Here is a 16,562-nt window from a genome sequence, read left to right on the forward strand (position 1 = left end):
CTTTCGGGGCGGGGGCCCCGGCAGGAGTCATTGTCCCCGGTACCGGCGGCCTTCTCCCGGTCGCACTCCTCTCACGACAGAAGAGGGTCACGCGCCTCTGGTAGAGACTTGTCACCTCCTTTCGCTGTATGTGCGCGTGTAACCGGCCGACGTGTGCTGTGTGGTGACAACCCTGACAAACATTTTTCAAGGGGTTTTAACGAGCTGGCGGATTGCATCAATTTGGCAAACTGGTTGCAAGGACCAAAGCAGGCTTTTCTGAAGCAAAAGGAGTGGACAGACTTGGGATTTGACCATGCACAAAATAATTTCCGTGCTCTCGTGTGATCTGTAGAAGCATCAGATCTTTTAAATTCTGTATTTCATGTGACATTTCTAGACAAAGGCATCAGTTCCTTAAGTATAGCTGTGTAAAAGTACAGGCATGACAAGGTGTGAAAGTAGGACATAAATCTTGAATTGAAAAATGCCCCCAAACCTTTATTTTTCTCATTTTTTTCTAATTTATTTCCCTAATGAAAGAGGGAAGTACCTAGGCCTTATGTGCCGACAGAGGAGGAAAGAAGACTCCTCAAGGAATGTGCTGAAGAGAGTGCCCGGTACAGAGGTAAGTTCAGTTTGCTGGTTGCTTGGTTTGTTTTACTTCCACTCTTTGTTTTTGTTGTTATCTGAGGTATTAAGGAAGGCAGGCCTGGGTCAACATATCCCAACAGTTCATTAAAAAGCTTCATGTGGTCTGAAATTGCATCCCAATAAATGTTGATCCATACAGGATTTACATTTATTAAGAGTTTCCAGGACAAGAATTTTGTAAAAGGTGCAATGTAATTTGTAACGTTTGTGCTTTAGAACAAGATCCTTTCGTACTTTAAATTAATACGCCTATTAAAAGTCTGAAAACAGATGTAGTTAATGGAATATCTCATTCATTTATTTATATTTCTGAATATTCTTTTTTATTTCTACTTTTTTAATTTAAATTTTTGTTGTTATGAGTAGAATGCAAGAATAAAATAGTTTAACTTAGAACTATTGCTTTCCGCCTTTATGGAGACTTGTGAAGAGAACAATGCTGCTCAGCTCAGTTGGATAAAATTTCTGTCTGTATGGCCAGTATACAGGAATAATAAACTTGCAGTGTTTTCACAACATGTTTTATGTCTCAATTTATTTGAAATAACAGTGTTATAGTGTGGGCTTTGAGAATTGATTGCATTACTTCTTAAAATTGTTTTTATAATCTAAAGGTTCAAGACATACCTGGTCAAGAGGTTTGACCAAGACTTCTGGTGTGATTGGTACGCACTACTTTATCACACAATAGTAGATTACTCCTGATGCTGATAGGTGACTTAGCAGAAACCAAGATGGATGAAGACTTTAGCAGCTGATTTGTTAAATTAGCACACTTGGACTCTTATTTCTCCTGGGAGTCAGTACTTTCAGGGGCAACTTCTAAAGCACTGTGATTTTGAGTTAACTATTTAAAGTTCTACTTTATCTTTCTCTATTGCTTTGGCATTCTTCTCTGCTTTTATTCAGTTACCTGGGAACCTTCAGCTTGTTTGCTAAAATCTAGCCATTTTCCTTATATTTTTATAGATGGAAAGAGTTCATTAGCAGTGAGGTGATGATTAGTTGCAGCTTATTGATAATCTCTCTCCTGGAAGACAAGAAGGGAGGGAATTGTTTGTGCTGTGAATTCTTGATTGGCAATGTAACTTACTGCCCTGGTCATCTTTGTAGAGAGACTGAAGAAACAAGATGAAGGTATTGCTGAGAAGCCCCAAATTAGTTTCTTGAGTAATTTCACTTTAGGGAGCTACAACAGTGATTGAGAGATTTTTGGGGAATGTTGTGTAGTGTGCTGTTATCTTACTGGGAGAACCTAAAACCCAGCACTATTTTCTAGGTCTCCTGTCTTGTTCATTGTTCTGCATTTCATGTACCTCTGTTGTTGTATTCACTGTATTAAATACATATTTGAGCACCTTATTGCAAGAGATATGGGCTGCCTATGTGTCTGCCCTTACATCCTCACTTTTTACTATATCGGTTCTTGTTATTCACAGATATTACTATACTTTTGTGCATTTTCACTTTTTATTCAAATTTCAAGCTGTAGCAACTTTTTACAGTTCTCTGTTTTGCAGCAGTTTCTATTGACAGCTTCTATTTCAGAAATGCTTGCTAGTCATTTCATAATTCAGTCTAATATATGCTTGTATTACTGATATTACTGGTTTTTAATCATATTATCATATAATATAAATTCCAATACAGTAAAAAAAAATCACGTTACCAATCTACAAACCATTTTATCCTCTGAACTTTTACTCTCGCTAACAAAATCAAAACAGATCAATATGACTTTTTCCTCCTAAAACCATTTTGACTAGACATTACATACCCATCCTCAATTATGTGCTGTTTATATATCAACCTTTCATTATTTATTCTAGGATTTATTTTGTTCCTCATGCAGAAAAAGTTTTGGAAAATCTAGGTCTAGAAACTCTAATATCATCAAGGTTTTAATCTTAAATAGATTGGAAGATTTTCTTCTCTATTTTATTTTGAAGTGTTACTGTAATCTTGCTTTTGAACCAAGGACCCAATACTGTCTTTGAAGTGACACCCAGTCATATTTACCTTAAAGTGCTGGGGGGACTCCTGACCTGGTTTAGACCTGTCAGAATTTGTGAAGGAATAAACTGTTAATTTTCAAAGTATATTTTAATGCTGTGCTGTTCGAATTCTAAAAAAGATAATTTATCTTCAAAATGAACTTAATTAGCAGACTGAGTGCATGACAACACTATAAACATCTAGTGCTGTTGTGGAAATGTCTCCCCTAGGTATAGTTATTGAGCCTTTTTGTAACATTTACATTTCCAAACTTGCTTAAAATGTAATTTCATCATCTAAATCTTTAATGTAATTAACTTCAGTCTTCTGTCACATTATTTCAATGTCACTGTATCTTGTGTAGGCATGGTGATCTTTACAAATAGTTTCAAAGTTAATTTTTCCAATATCATAATCATAATTGCTTGAAATAAGGATTCCTTTTGTTTCTTGCCATCTTCAAATGCTTCTTGCCACCTGAACACTTTCAGTATGAGAAAACCCAATGGGAACTGTGAAGCTGGTTGCGATAGGTGGTGATGCTCTTTTGGTATAGTTTGATCTGTAAGCTGCAGAAAAAGCTGCCCTGTTCCTTTAGTTTGCTGGTGAATAAAATGGATTACCTAATTTTAATCAATGTAGTTTATATCTTCATAAGAGTTAGACTTTTCTCAAAGTCGTTGTGTTGAAACAGAATCAAGACTTTTGGTTATCAAAAAATTTTTAGACGCATTGGCCTCTGTGTAACTGCCTTCTGTCCTGAAGAACTCTGTTTGCCTCTCTGGTTTAAAGTTCTGCATCTTGATGCTGCAGCAGTTGTAGCTGGATCTGGAATCTTGTCCTTAGAGCTTTATGCCACCTGCCATTTGCTCTTGTATTTTAGGAAGCAGAAAATCAAGTGAAGACAGTATGACTCATTAAGCAGACTGCATAATTTGTAGTGGGTCTTAAAAAGTGGACTTGAGAATGTTTCATAATTTATATACCTTTTGTTAAATATGTATGTGCTTACATTCTTATACAAATGAACTTAGTAAGGCCTAGCAACTCTCATTTTATTGCATATTTTGTTAAATGTGGTTGGAAATATCGAAAATCACATTTTAAGCAACTTTTCTTCTTCTTCACAGCTTTTCCTTTGGCTGCAGTGAGCATGCTTGCTACTAGTTTCTTAATTAAGAGAGGTAAAGTGTAAGCATACTTTGGATTAATTTGGATTTGCTCAGGTGAAATATATTTCTGCTGTTAATAAAGTTATATAATGTCTTGTAATTAAAAGAAGTTCAGACTTTTTAGCGATGTGCCTTGCAGTTCCTGAAACTAAAGGAGCAAAACTTTAAATTAAAATAAAATTCATGTTCATTTTATGTTGTTGGACAAATGCAATATGTCAGTGATTATAAAATAATACATTCTATAGTGTGTAGTAATACTCTGTGTGGTATGATTAAAGAGGTAATTCTTTGATTTTTATAATTTTGTGAGGAACTCAGGTGTTAGATTTTCTTGACTTTTTTTCAACATTAAGTATTAAAGAGTAACCTGCTGCCTACAAATATAACTACAAACTAACCTACAACCATAACTGCAGTTGATGTTTTTCAACTTAATTCTTAATAACTTATTACTAATTACTTTGATTCTCGTTTTCAGGTGTTCTAAGAGATAACTCAAGATTTGGCTCTTTTACAAAAGTTGCATGTAAGTAAAAGCTCCATACAAATTCAGCTTGTATTTCATGTCTTAGGGTCTGGAGTCTGTTACGTGGATGTAATTCCCATGAGACTAGCTGGCTGACTCAGTGACTTTATAGAGCAGAGACTTATAGGACATCTCAAGTTGGAAGGGACCCATAAGGATTGTTGAGTCCAACTCCCTTCTCCACACAGGACTGCCTAAAACTAAACCATGTGACAACAATCTTATATCTTATGATATAAGGTTGTTGTCCAGATGTTCTTTGAACTCTGACAGACTTGGTGCTGTGACCACTTCCCTGGGCAGTGTGTTCCAGTGACCAACCATCCTCTTGGTGAAGAACCTTTTCCTTACATCCAGTGTGAACTTAGCTTCATTCCATTTCCTTGTGTCCTGTTACTGGTCACTAGAGAGAGATCAGCACCTTCCTTTCTGCTGTCCCCCTTGAAGTTGTAGCCTGCAATGAGGTCACCCCTCAGCCTTCTCTTCTCCAAGCTAAGTGACCTCAGCCACTCCTCTTGTCCTCCAGAGTTTTGCTATTGAGGCACCCAAAACTGCACACAGTATTCAAGGTGGAGCCATAGCAGTTGAGTGTAGAGTGGAACAGTCGCCTCCCTTGACTGGCCAGCTGGGCTGTGCTTGGTGCACCCCAGGACACAGTTGGCCACCTTGGCTGCCAGAGCACACTGTTGACTCATACGCAACTTGCCGTCAACCCAGCCCCAAAGACCTCTTTCTGTGAGGCTGCTTTCCAGCCTCTCATCCCCCTGTTTGTATAACCAGGATTATTACCCTGTCTGGGGTAGAGAATTCGGCACTTAGAGAAGCACAGAATCAATGCTTACACTGGTACAACTGTGCCTGAAGATAGGAGTAACTGATCTGAAATATCCAATGAATAAGTTTCACCTTCCTGGAGTTAATTCTACCAGTCAGCAACTTTTTAGCCATGTTTCTTAACTACCCCATCTCATACTGCAAGAACTTGTTCAGTTTTAAGAGGTAGAGAATTTAATTTATGCACCATCTTTGAATTTCTCCAGCATGTTTTGGACAAGTTTTGTTTATAGGCTTTCCATAAAATTACTTGACAAGTGTAATGTAATAATTCAAGATAAAAACGTTGTGAATAGATACTGTACAAGCTTACTTTAAATTACTCTGTCAGAGTACGTCCGCACCCCCCCCCCTTCCTAATTTGAAGGTTATTCATGCATCTCACTCGTCCTGTTCAGACTATTTTAGTGCCTTTTTTCCCTGGACATTACGTATGTACAATTGTAGAAAAACAACAATTTCATGGATTAAGTATAATAAAAAATAAATTAATAAATTAACCTTTTCAATGTAATACATGACAGTAAAACATGAAGTTGCTATCTTGCCAGTCTGCCCAGATACAGCCAGTTACTCTTACAGTTTCCTTCAGTGGGAAGAGGGCAAAACCCATGATTTGTGGTGAAGGAAGTGTTGTTTAAGCAGATAAATGAATGTGAGAGACTAGGACTGCCATTTTTTTATGCTAAATTCTACTTACTTTCTTTGAACGCCAAACAATGGTATAACACAAATGTTTCTAATAAAGAATAGAATTACTATTTCCCTAATAGCTCCTGCACATTTCTAGTTAAGGGCCGTTCCTCCTAGTTGACAGAACTAAGTTTTAAAATCAAGGGAAAAAAGTAAGGAGCAGTTATTCGTGATGTTAAGGTTAAAAAACAAAATACTTCTGGCTTCTTTTTGATGTACACTGGCAGGCATGTGGACTTTCATTTTATACTAAAGAACTTTCCATAAAGTGTGTGTTTTGGTTGTTTTTCAGTAGGTAACTTTGTGTGATTCATGTGAATTTTAAACAGGGACTTTTCTGGGATGTAGTTGGAGTATAAGAGGCCTGAGTTAAGCAGTTTTTGTTTCATCCTCAGATTGTTCAGGTCAGATGCACCTCCTGTCTACAGGATCATCCTGAAAACTATTGCCAGGGTCATAGTTTACAGGTCAAAATTATATCTTCATAACTTAACCCCACATTCCCCCTGCAGTGAAAATCTCATTAAAGGAAGCAGTGCAGTTGTAGTTTGGTTTGGGTTTTTTACCTGCGTGCATTCTGAAGGAAGAGATGTGCACTTGCAGGCGCTGCTGATAACTCATCGCTACCTGATGTTGAACAGCAGAAAGACAGCTCAAGATAGCTCTTGCTTTTCTGGTGTCGCTGATCGAAGCATGCTGCTGCTGCATCTGTTGATTACAACAGTTTGCCATTTATAATGGTGTGTGTCGCTTGTGGTTGGTAGATTCTCGTTCTGAAGAGTATGTATGTATATACTGATGACAGTAATTGGTCTTTTATATCTAACATTGTCTAGTCAGTTTTTTTCTTGTAGTCTTCATCTTGCATCCTTCCCTGCTTTGCCCCTCTTGGTTTTATCTGGAAGTTCAGAGGTGTTTCATTTTCTAGATTGGGATTTTCAGATTTCAGGATTTTCTTCTGCCTATAGGAATTACTCATAACTTTTCTCAGTAGCCTTCTAGGGACTGACAATTTAAAAGAACTTCTAGTTAGTTGTGACTGATACACTACATTGACAGCATCCCCTTCAACATAGCTTAGGACTATCGGTCCTGTATCCCTCTTTGGCAAAGAAAGGTAAGATCCGTATTTTCTATTTCATGTTAGCCTGCAATGGGACCTGTCCTCTTTTACCTATCTCTGATCAACTTCCATAAGGTCTTGTCACAGTAAATCCAGAAGAAGCAGAGGGCAACAATATCTCATTTACTGTGCTAACTTTGCAAACGTGGATCATCTAGCTGTTAGATCTGTAATAAGAAAAAACCCAGTATTTTAGCCATTAGTTACTTTGGATGAAGCATCTTCCAGAGAGGTGCTTCTACTTTCTTGACTGGGAGGCCTCAAGAAAATGAGACTTTCTCTTTGTAATTTATGCCAAAGATTACTCATCTTTGCTGCTTAGCTTTATTTTGCTAACTATTTAGTTTGAATTCTTGGTGGGCTGTTTTTCCTTTTAAGGACTTGTAATTTTTCCCTTTGTGTGCATTCGTAGCATTTGAGCTGTATTCCAGTTGTTTTTTGACCTGCTAAACAGCTAAACCTTTACATTTCTCATATGTAAACTTCAGTCATAGTTGTGGCTGTTCTTCTTTTTTCCTTTGTAAAGGAATTTTTAACCTTTTGAAAACACTTTAGAACAAGAATCAATTTTAGTGCCAGTGCAGCAGGATAAGGTAAAATCCCCTTTCATATGTATTCCCAGGTGATGTAATCTACAGTGTGAGGACCTCAGAGGATTGATGTTACTGGTAATTAACTCTTTCCTGACTTAAAGATGACTGAGAGTATTCAATCTTTGTATTTAGAAAATATTCATTGCATATTAAAGAAGAATCTAGTCCTTTTCTCCTACAAAGTCAATAACAAAGCTGCTATTAATTGCCATTGAATCCTTGATGCTCTGTTTGACCCACTCGTAGTAACTTGAAGGAGCCGGTTGATGGAAATCATCAGTCTTAAGCCCATAAAGAACTTTTGTGATTGCTTATTCCTGAGTCCTGTCTAGCAGATGAAAATATCTCATGCACTAAATTGAAAGCATTTTCCTAGTGATTGTGTGGGTTCAGCTAATTCAGTTGTTTGCCCTCCAGCAACCATATCACAGAATCCTTTTCAGATACTGAGCCTAATACTAAGTTTATTTAGATTTCTTTTCACGCCAGTGAAAGCCTTTTCAAGATCTGACTGTTCTGATGGATTAAATCAGCAGAATTCACCATCTTTGTTTATTCCTGACTCATTTATCATCTTCGATAGTTAATTGTTATTTCTGGATCTTTTATTATCTTCTGGATCTTTTATTATCTGGATCTTATTATTTTATTTTATTTTTATTATTTTTATTTTATTTATTATTTTCCTTTTTTTTGGTCACCTTTCATCAAGTACTAGATGAAATAATCTGATGTTCATGCCATGTCTAAATCGTTGCTTTGTATCTCTGTTCAGCCGTTGTAGAGAAAGCAAAGATGATTACTGCATGGTTCTGATTTAGATCTACACTGTTAGAGTTTTTTTCTTTTATTCAAGATACTGTATAATATATTTGAAACTATTATTATTTTAAAACAATGTTGAATGTTATGATACAGCATATAAACCCATCTATTTTTCTTTTTTAAAAGTTGCTGGAATGTGTGGCTACCTGGCTGGAAAGATCTCCTACTTGCCAATCTGTAGTGACAAATTCAAGAAACTGAAGGATTCCCCAATAGGAGATGTTCTACGACAAGCTCAGAGACATAGTTCACATAAGTAAGAATTTAATTCTCTTTTAAATTTACAACTTATTCTTGAACAGGAAATTTTGAACACTAACAGATCAAAATTACAATTGTGGCTTTCAAAGACCTTCGGAGTTGCACCTTCCCTCTTTCCCCTGTTACCTCAGTTCTACCATTTTCCTAAAGCTGTATATGTATCAGTTGGGCAGCTATAAAGCACACATTTTGAGTTCTTTACATACAACTGATTGCTTTGAGGAACAGAAAAAGAAGCATTTTACTTAGCAAAATGTATTCCTTGTAAAGTAAGGTGTTGTTTTCCCATGGCATACACTTACAGTAATGTGACCGCAGAAGTTGCCTCCTTAGTTTAGAAGTAAACTGAGTTAACTAAAATAAAATAGTGTTGCATTCTAGATTTTTTCCCATAGTTGAGTTTGATTGCAGTAGGAAAAGGGTGGAAATTATTTTAGTGTTTATCAAAGGAAAGAGCTCAGTAAACAGTATCGGTGCAGGAAGAAGCATGGTGGTCAAATTTACTGCTGTTTGTTTAAATCCTTTATATCTGTAACAGCACTATGCTGTACATATGAGAAACTCATCAGGTTCCTAAAACTATTTCCTGTTTTGTTCCAGAATGCTTTCTACTTCAAGTGGTTTTTAATTGCAAGCTACTTTCAGAATATCTCATTTAAACGTTAATTCAAAACCGGGAGAATAGTGTTTGGATAGTGAGTAGCAGTCCTGCTACGCGTGTACCAAGATTTGTTAAATGTTTATGAAGGACTTCATTAAATTCTTAATTACTTTATAAATTTAGATTTATGATAGTTTTGTCTGAAAGATTTAACTCTATTCTGAAATGTTGTCGTTTTATGGTATCATACACAGTTTTAGGAATTACCACTTTATACATTTACTGCATAAACTCAGCTGAATTGGACTTGTCCCTTCACCCTCCCTCCAGTTTGTAATAAGAAATTGTCATGACCATTAACTGTGTTTACTCTAGGTAAGAACCTGTTTAAATGTCTGCTGCACAAGTCCGTTCAGCCTTTAATGGCCCATTCTTTTGTATCTATAAAATTTTATTTCCTAAGTGATAAATTCCCTTTTATTCCCCTTGGTTGAATGATTAATTTAAATTCATTCAAATGTCATAATTGTTCATGCATGCTACTCTTTTAAGCCAGCCACAGAAATCATTACATTTTCATGGTCATTACACATCTACTAATTCATGTATTTGGGTTATTCTGATTTGCCACTAAAAATAGTTGGGGAGCTAAAAGATTAGATAGTTCTTTAAAGCTGTGTTTGCATATGCTTTGAAAATGTAATTGAGGCAATAAAATGGCTTAGCTCTGTGTGTTCATTGTGAGAGTAAAAGAAAGACTAATTGCAAATGTTTTTCATATGAAACTAAAATACAGCTAAGCAGAAATTTAAAGTAATAAAAGAATAAATACTCTTGAGATATTCTAGTGGCACCAAGCGGTGGCATTCTCGATAAAGCAACATTTTGTACAGTGGTTTGAAGGGCCATTCTGAATATGTAGTGAATGCTTTAGAGTATCGGGCAGCAGTTTCCAGAAGATTCTTTCTGTGATTTTACCTTTCTCTCAAGAGAAAATTCGTTATTGTTTCTGCTGAATTCAGCAATTCAACAAACCTTCATAATTTAATTTCCCCAAGATAGCTCTCCATAATCCTTTTCTTCTGCTGTTCAGTACTGATCAACTACAGCAGCTTCTAATGATGAAGGGTTTTAAATTGCAAATTCTTCCTAAAAGGCATTTTAAAAATAACTATAGTTCATTCTACCACATGGACATACACTGTACTATTTCTGTCTGATGGGGTTTTTCTGTCTGAAGACTTTCTGGGGGAAGAGGTTATAATTTTTGTCTTGTAAAGTGCAAAATACTTTCTCTTGTCTTCTGTTCTGGAGATTTTCAGGTAGGAGTTAGGTTTCTGGGAGTAAGGGAAGAGTGCTGGGGAAGCGACTGTATAGATCTTATGTGGGTCTTCGCAATGTAAAGAAAAAAAACAGCTTTTTTTCTTAAGATGATAATTCATGTTGGAAACAGAAGCATTTAAAATAAAAGTATTTTATTGAACTGCACATATTTTTACTCTTAACATTCCATTTTTAACTTCGGTATTTCTGTGTTTAATATTAAATTGTATTCTTTTCCAGTCGTTCCAGTCGGAAATCTGAATTTTCTGACATGCCTTCTCAGTCATTTACTGAATCTTCTTCTCCAAGAGCTGGATTCCCACTTCCTTCTAGCTATTCAGATGATTATAACTCAACAGACAGAGCCCTCTCAAGTTATGAACCCGTCCCATTCAGTGCTTCCCTGAATGAATCTTCACCTACAGGAATTACCGATTACACTATTCAAGGTCTGTTTTGTCTTAACATTTAGCAGTTTGTAGTACAACGACAATTGCCTTTCTCTTAGATGCTTTTCTTACTGAACTGTGTATTTTCATCCCATGCAAACGTACATGGTACAGTATAGTGGTTTTGAATGAAACAGAATTGATTTTACACAGAAGGTAAATATATGTATTATTTTGTGTTCTAACTGTAAACTAAATTCAGAGTTTGTTTGGGGTTTTTTTATGTTTTGTAGCTCTAATTGCAAGTAAAGATCATAAATTAACTTACAATGTTTAATGTGTTGTGAAACTAAACTTGCAAAAAACTCAGCCTGACTTGAAGTTCTTTTTGACTGAAATTAAGGTGGCTTTGCCGTCCTTTCACTGCACTAAATAAACCATAGTCCCTACCATTTGTCTGCTTGCTTTTCTGAGGTTATTTCACTTTTGCCAGCACTGGTGCTGTAACTGAATACTGCTATAATGCAGTGACATTAAACTGTGTTTTTTATAATGTGACAAACATTTGAATCTTAAGTGAACTGAATGCATATTGTGTTCTGTTTCCACCAACAGCTGATTTTCTCATGGAGAAATCAAATGGCTTTTAAGTGCTGTTCTGTGCAGCTGTTCCCCTCCTTCCAGTATGAACTCTGTCCTCAGCTATGGCAGATTCTGAACACAGGTCTCTGGTACACAAAGGAGGAATTTACTGCCAAATGCAGTTTTGTACCTTGAATTAGTCTGGGTTTTTTAACTACTTTATCAAAAAGGTTTTTATTTCACAAAATAAGCCCTTTCACATGACTTGTTTTTAGTTATATAAAAGTATCAGATGTAAATGTATCAAGGAAATTGTAATTGCGCTTCATTACAAATATCAATAATTGGTCAAACCTTAGTTACAGAACCAAGATTCTGCATTATAAATGTAGATAAAAGTATAAAATGTTTATCAGGTGGCATATGATGCATGTAGTCCTAATTCTTTGAAAGCAGAATTTAAAGCCTAAATACAAACCCTTGAGCTTCACCCAGATTTCTCTTCAGAACTCATAAATATATAAAATGTATGATTATCATTAAAGTTTACATAAAGTGACCAGAACCATTTTATCCATCAACACATGGCTGTTAGGATTTCCACTGGGTAAAATGTGGAAAAGGAGTTAACTGTCAGTCTTCCAAAGCAGTTTGACAAATGAAAAGAATAAAAGAAATGGATTAATTAAAGAGCACATACATTCTTAGTTGCATTTAGAATTGCAGCTGTCGTGCTCCTTTTCATTTGGGATTGAGCTGTAATTAACTGCCATTCTAGAACAGGTTGTAGCCCAGTTTTTATTTTAATGTTTGTTTTGTTTTCAGATCCTGCTCCAGTTCCAGAAGAAAGTCGTAAAAAAAAAGGCATCACATATGAGGAATTAAGGAATAAACACAGAGAGACTTACGAGGTAATGCTACCACCAAAGGCAGAAGCTCCAGGCAAATTTTCACAGGAAAAGCCAACTAAGGAAGGTAATGCACTCATTTACAGAAATACATAGTAAATTCAAATAATTTGTGATAATGTTAAAAATGGTAACAAACCCAAGGCTTCATTCTGCTTACCCTTTAAGTAATTTGTTTTTACAGTGTCTGGTGTTATCTCATATGTGATGCGGTCTGTAGTTTCATATTTCAAATTAATTCTTTTTTCTGAAATATTGACCTCCCAATAGCAAATTAGAATTCCTTCTCTTCAGCCATATTGCTTGGTGCCAGACTGAAAATCTCGTCACTTTTGGCTTATTGAATATATCGAGCAACCTCTTTCACTAAAGAATTCTCTGAGCTCAGAGCTATACTGAGGAGGTTTAGCTATGAAAGGGGGTGTATATTTTAGACAGCATTGTTCTCTCAAAATAGAGCACATGGCTGATGGTTTTGAAGGGGCAGGTATTTATTTTTATGAATTGTTTCATGTGAAATTAGTGGATTTCTATAGAGGCATTGTTTGTAGAGGTTCATTTTCTACATTAAAACTCAAAGGAAGGAAACAGTATTTGGCAGCAATATTGAGATTTGTTTTCACAGTGGAAAAACTAAAACTTTACTTGGCAAAACAAGACTGCAGCATCCTGAAGAGTGAGATTCAGTTAAGATTTTCGTTCAACCAGTTTTTTGAAAAGGTGACACAGAAGCAATTCATAACCACTTGCCCTAGAACTTCTAAAATGTAGTGTGGCATCTGTGAAAAGGATATTAGCAAGAGGAATGTTTTACTGTTTAACACACTGCTGGACTAGGCAGCTTGAATTGCTTGGGTTTGTATGCAGTGTCCAGTATGGTCAGTCAGTACGTAGGAAAAGCTGATGTTTCCTATTAGGCATAACGGGGTAATAAGTATAGAGAAGTGGGTTAAGGCAAGAAGTTCTGAAGCAGTAATAGTAAGCTTTGGAACAGCATTGCTTAGGAGTGTCAGTCTGTTTCATGCTTGTGAATTTCTCCAGATCATCTGTCTTCGGACAGTTCTACACAGTCTTGAAATAAAAAATTATAAATAATTATTGGGTAATTATTTCAATCTGTTATTTAAAGGATGAAAGCCTTTTTCTCTTATCACATGACTATGCCAAATGACAAATTAAAAATTACTGAAGATGTCATTTCAGATTGCTTCTAAATTCCATCAGCTGACACTTCATTGATTTACACAATGCTGCTTTTTCAAGGTATTTCTTCCCAAATAGAAGCCTAGAAATGTTACTTGAAAACCGTACACAGAAATCTTAAGCTCCTCGTTGTGTGCTTGTTTATACATCCGGAGTCATTACCCGTTTGCTCATCCTCCATCTCTGTGGCACAGGAACAAGTAGCAAGTAGGACACAGTGGTTTCTGCCCTCTGTTGCTAGGCCATAAGGGAAAACAAATCCAGTTTAAATCAGTTTTAAGCAGTCCCTAACTTCCATCTGCTGGTGCCTTCTCTGTTCATTGCAGCCATACAAATACGTGCATCTGCATAGGGATCCAGACTGGACCATTTTCCAGGGAATGAGTGCAGCCTGCTCAGCTGCCATGGTTCATAGAAATGGAAATCAAATCATACTTTGAGAGAGCTTCTCCTTGTGCCTCGCTGCAATATCCATCTGCTCAGAAGAGATTTGTCAGTGCATTGTGCTATGTTTGCTGATGTTTCACTGAGACAAGGACCGTGCATTCTGCTCTGTTCCCCTGGTTCTGCTGCAGACAGGGATTAATAAACAGTGGGCTTAGTCATTAACCTGCAAGGGGTGCCTGATGAGTGTCAGCATTCCCACTGGATCCCATAGATCCATCCCTTACCCTGTCGGTGATGGTTGTCAGTTACAGACTGCTTTCCAGCTGACCTTCCAGAGAGCAGCTTTTCCCTTTCTGGTCATTGGTTCAATTATACACAACAGGTTTCTGAGTAAATCCGTTAAGACCAGTACCCTGCTTTTTTTACTCTCTGACTCGTTCCTATGCTAAAGGAAGCTGCCAAATAATAATGGCTGAGTAGTTTCCTAGTAGGGATTACTGATTTTTGTCTCTGTCTTTGAATGTGTTTTTAACTGTCTTGAATCCACCCAATTGTGTACGTAAACTAGATTATGTAGCCACTTACTTATCATAACATTCCTTCCCTGTTTCCTCCAATTGTCTTTGTTTCATCCACATGTTACATTTGTTTCCAAGTAATTACAAATTCTGTAGAGCAGGAATTAGCATGGTAGGCCTCTTGACTGAATATTAATCCATTAAGGAATAGTGATTTACAAATGCTTCTCTCCATTTATTCAAAAGTAGCTTTAATTAGAGTCTGTTGTACTGTGACTGTTGCTTTCCCCACTCACCACTTTAAATGATAATGCATTTCATCGTCCTTTTCAGCACTGTGTAAGAGAAACTTTTGCAGTTATATTAAGTCATATGTGACTACTTTTCCTTCTTTTCTTTAGTTAAAGTAAATAAATATGGAGATACCTGGGATGAGTAAGAGCCGAATGAAGAACTGAAGAATATTACCTCCTATCAACTAACTTGAACCTCATCTAGATTAGTCATGAGTGTCGGCACTTTGGTGTGTTCTGCCATGCACAGCTATTATTAAATGATGAGAAAATTCCGACCTGCCAGAAGATTTAAAAGGAAAAGTATTTAGGCTTATTTTTTTTTTAATTTTGCATAAATGGCAAGTGAGGCTATCATGAGATGTCACGACTATAAACCATTTGTGCTATTGGTAATGAATGAAATGAGTAACTGGCAATAACTAATATAAATGCATAGCAAAAGGCAAAAATATATGTAAATAAATACAATCATATGTATCGGGAAGGGAAAAATACCGGAATCTTCTCAAATTTTCAAGACTTGCATTAAAAGTTACCTGTAGAACTCCCCTCTCACTTTGTTTTGTCTGAAAGGGTTATGCTGGAAATGTCAAATTGTTGTCATGCTTGGTTAGTAATGTCTGGAGTCATACTGTGAATCATTCAGGGAAAAAGGGCTGAGGAACTTAGCCGAACACACAGGTAAGCAGACTTAATGTTTTCAAAACTGCTTTCATGGTGCCAGCTAAATTTTTAGAATGACATTCTGACTTGCCCACACTGGGTCTCTTCAGAGAGTCGTTTAGGAAGAAAATTGATTGAAGCTACAGTTTTAAAATAGCCATATTTAAGTGCAGAAGGTTAAACCTGATGACAAACTTTGGTAAAAGTTTGAATGGTACCTTGACTGTTAATATTAGGTTTTCTGTATTTAGCCGCATTTCTCAGTTTGTGCATGTCATGACAAAAACCCCACGTTTATAGAGAAAAGATCTGCATCAATGGAGTATTGTATTATTATTACCTGTAAGAAAAGAGCTACACTGGCAAAACCACTGAAGAGTATTTCCTGGTGTTCGCATCTCTTGCTCCATCTCAATCAAATGTTGTCTTCCGTTAGGGATTCTCATATTCTTAGCTGTGCTGTTTCGTTTCACAGCATTGTGTTCATTTTGGGGAGCAAAAGTCACAATGAAGTTGATAGCGCAAAAGCATTCCTGACCGTCCTCTTGGAGACGAAAAGTAACTTAGCCACCAAGCTGAAAATTTTCAAAGACCTTATTGGTTTAATGGACTAGCAGCAGAGCAGTGTGAATGAGAAGATTATTTGGGGGGGATACGGAGCAATTAGCTGAAATGAGGAGGAAAAAAGGGTAGAGGGGTGATGAGGATGCTTAAAAAGCCAAATACTACTTCTAATAATCAAAACAGGCAGATTGCTTTCAGAAAAGCTGATCTTCTGAAAAATGGAATGTACTAATCAGATAATCTTGAAGTTGTATCAGCAATGTAATTTACAGAAAACACTTATGGCCATGATGTGGGAACTCTTGAACATACAGGAAGTCTGCCAGAATTATATTGCTGTGTTTTTTTTAGTGTACTGTTCCAAAGCTGTTTAGATTTATTATGAAAATACTCACAAAGTTTCTTAGTTGTGAATTGTGTAAGTAACAGGAGGCACAAGATTTAGATGATAAAACTGGAGCGGATTCCTA

At 36.4% G+C, this 16,562-nt stretch overlaps 1 protein-coding gene across 1 annotated transcript in view; it reads left to right on the forward strand.

The window, feature by feature from the left end:
- OCIAD1 (OCIA domain containing 1) overlaps nucleotides 1-15,412 on the forward strand; it is a gene marked incomplete at its 5' end in the record, with an annotated part of 16,040 nt that extends 628 nt beyond the window's left edge. Inside the window, 7 exons of the mRNA XM_010183910.1 lie at nucleotides 523-607; nucleotides 3,759-3,812; nucleotides 4,294-4,329; nucleotides 8,524-8,653; nucleotides 10,823-11,031; nucleotides 12,379-12,528; nucleotides 14,971-15,412. Coding sequence (XP_010182212.1) covers nucleotides 523-607; nucleotides 3,759-3,812; nucleotides 4,294-4,329; nucleotides 8,524-8,653; nucleotides 10,823-11,031; nucleotides 12,379-12,528; nucleotides 14,971-15,008 — 702 coding nt within the window. The remainder of the gene's footprint in view (nucleotides 1-522; nucleotides 608-3,758; nucleotides 3,813-4,293; nucleotides 4,330-8,523; nucleotides 8,654-10,822; nucleotides 11,032-12,378; nucleotides 12,529-14,970) is intronic.
- Between the last annotated feature and the right edge of the window lie 1,150 nt (nucleotides 15,413-16,562).

This window comes from Mesitornis unicolor, unplaced genomic scaffold (assembly GCF_000695765.1).
Source record: "Mesitornis unicolor isolate BGI_N332 unplaced genomic scaffold, ASM69576v1 scaffold40024, whole genome shotgun sequence".
In the NCBI taxonomy this organism is placed as follows: Eukaryota; Metazoa; Chordata; class Aves; order Mesitornithiformes; family Mesitornithidae; genus Mesitornis; species Mesitornis unicolor.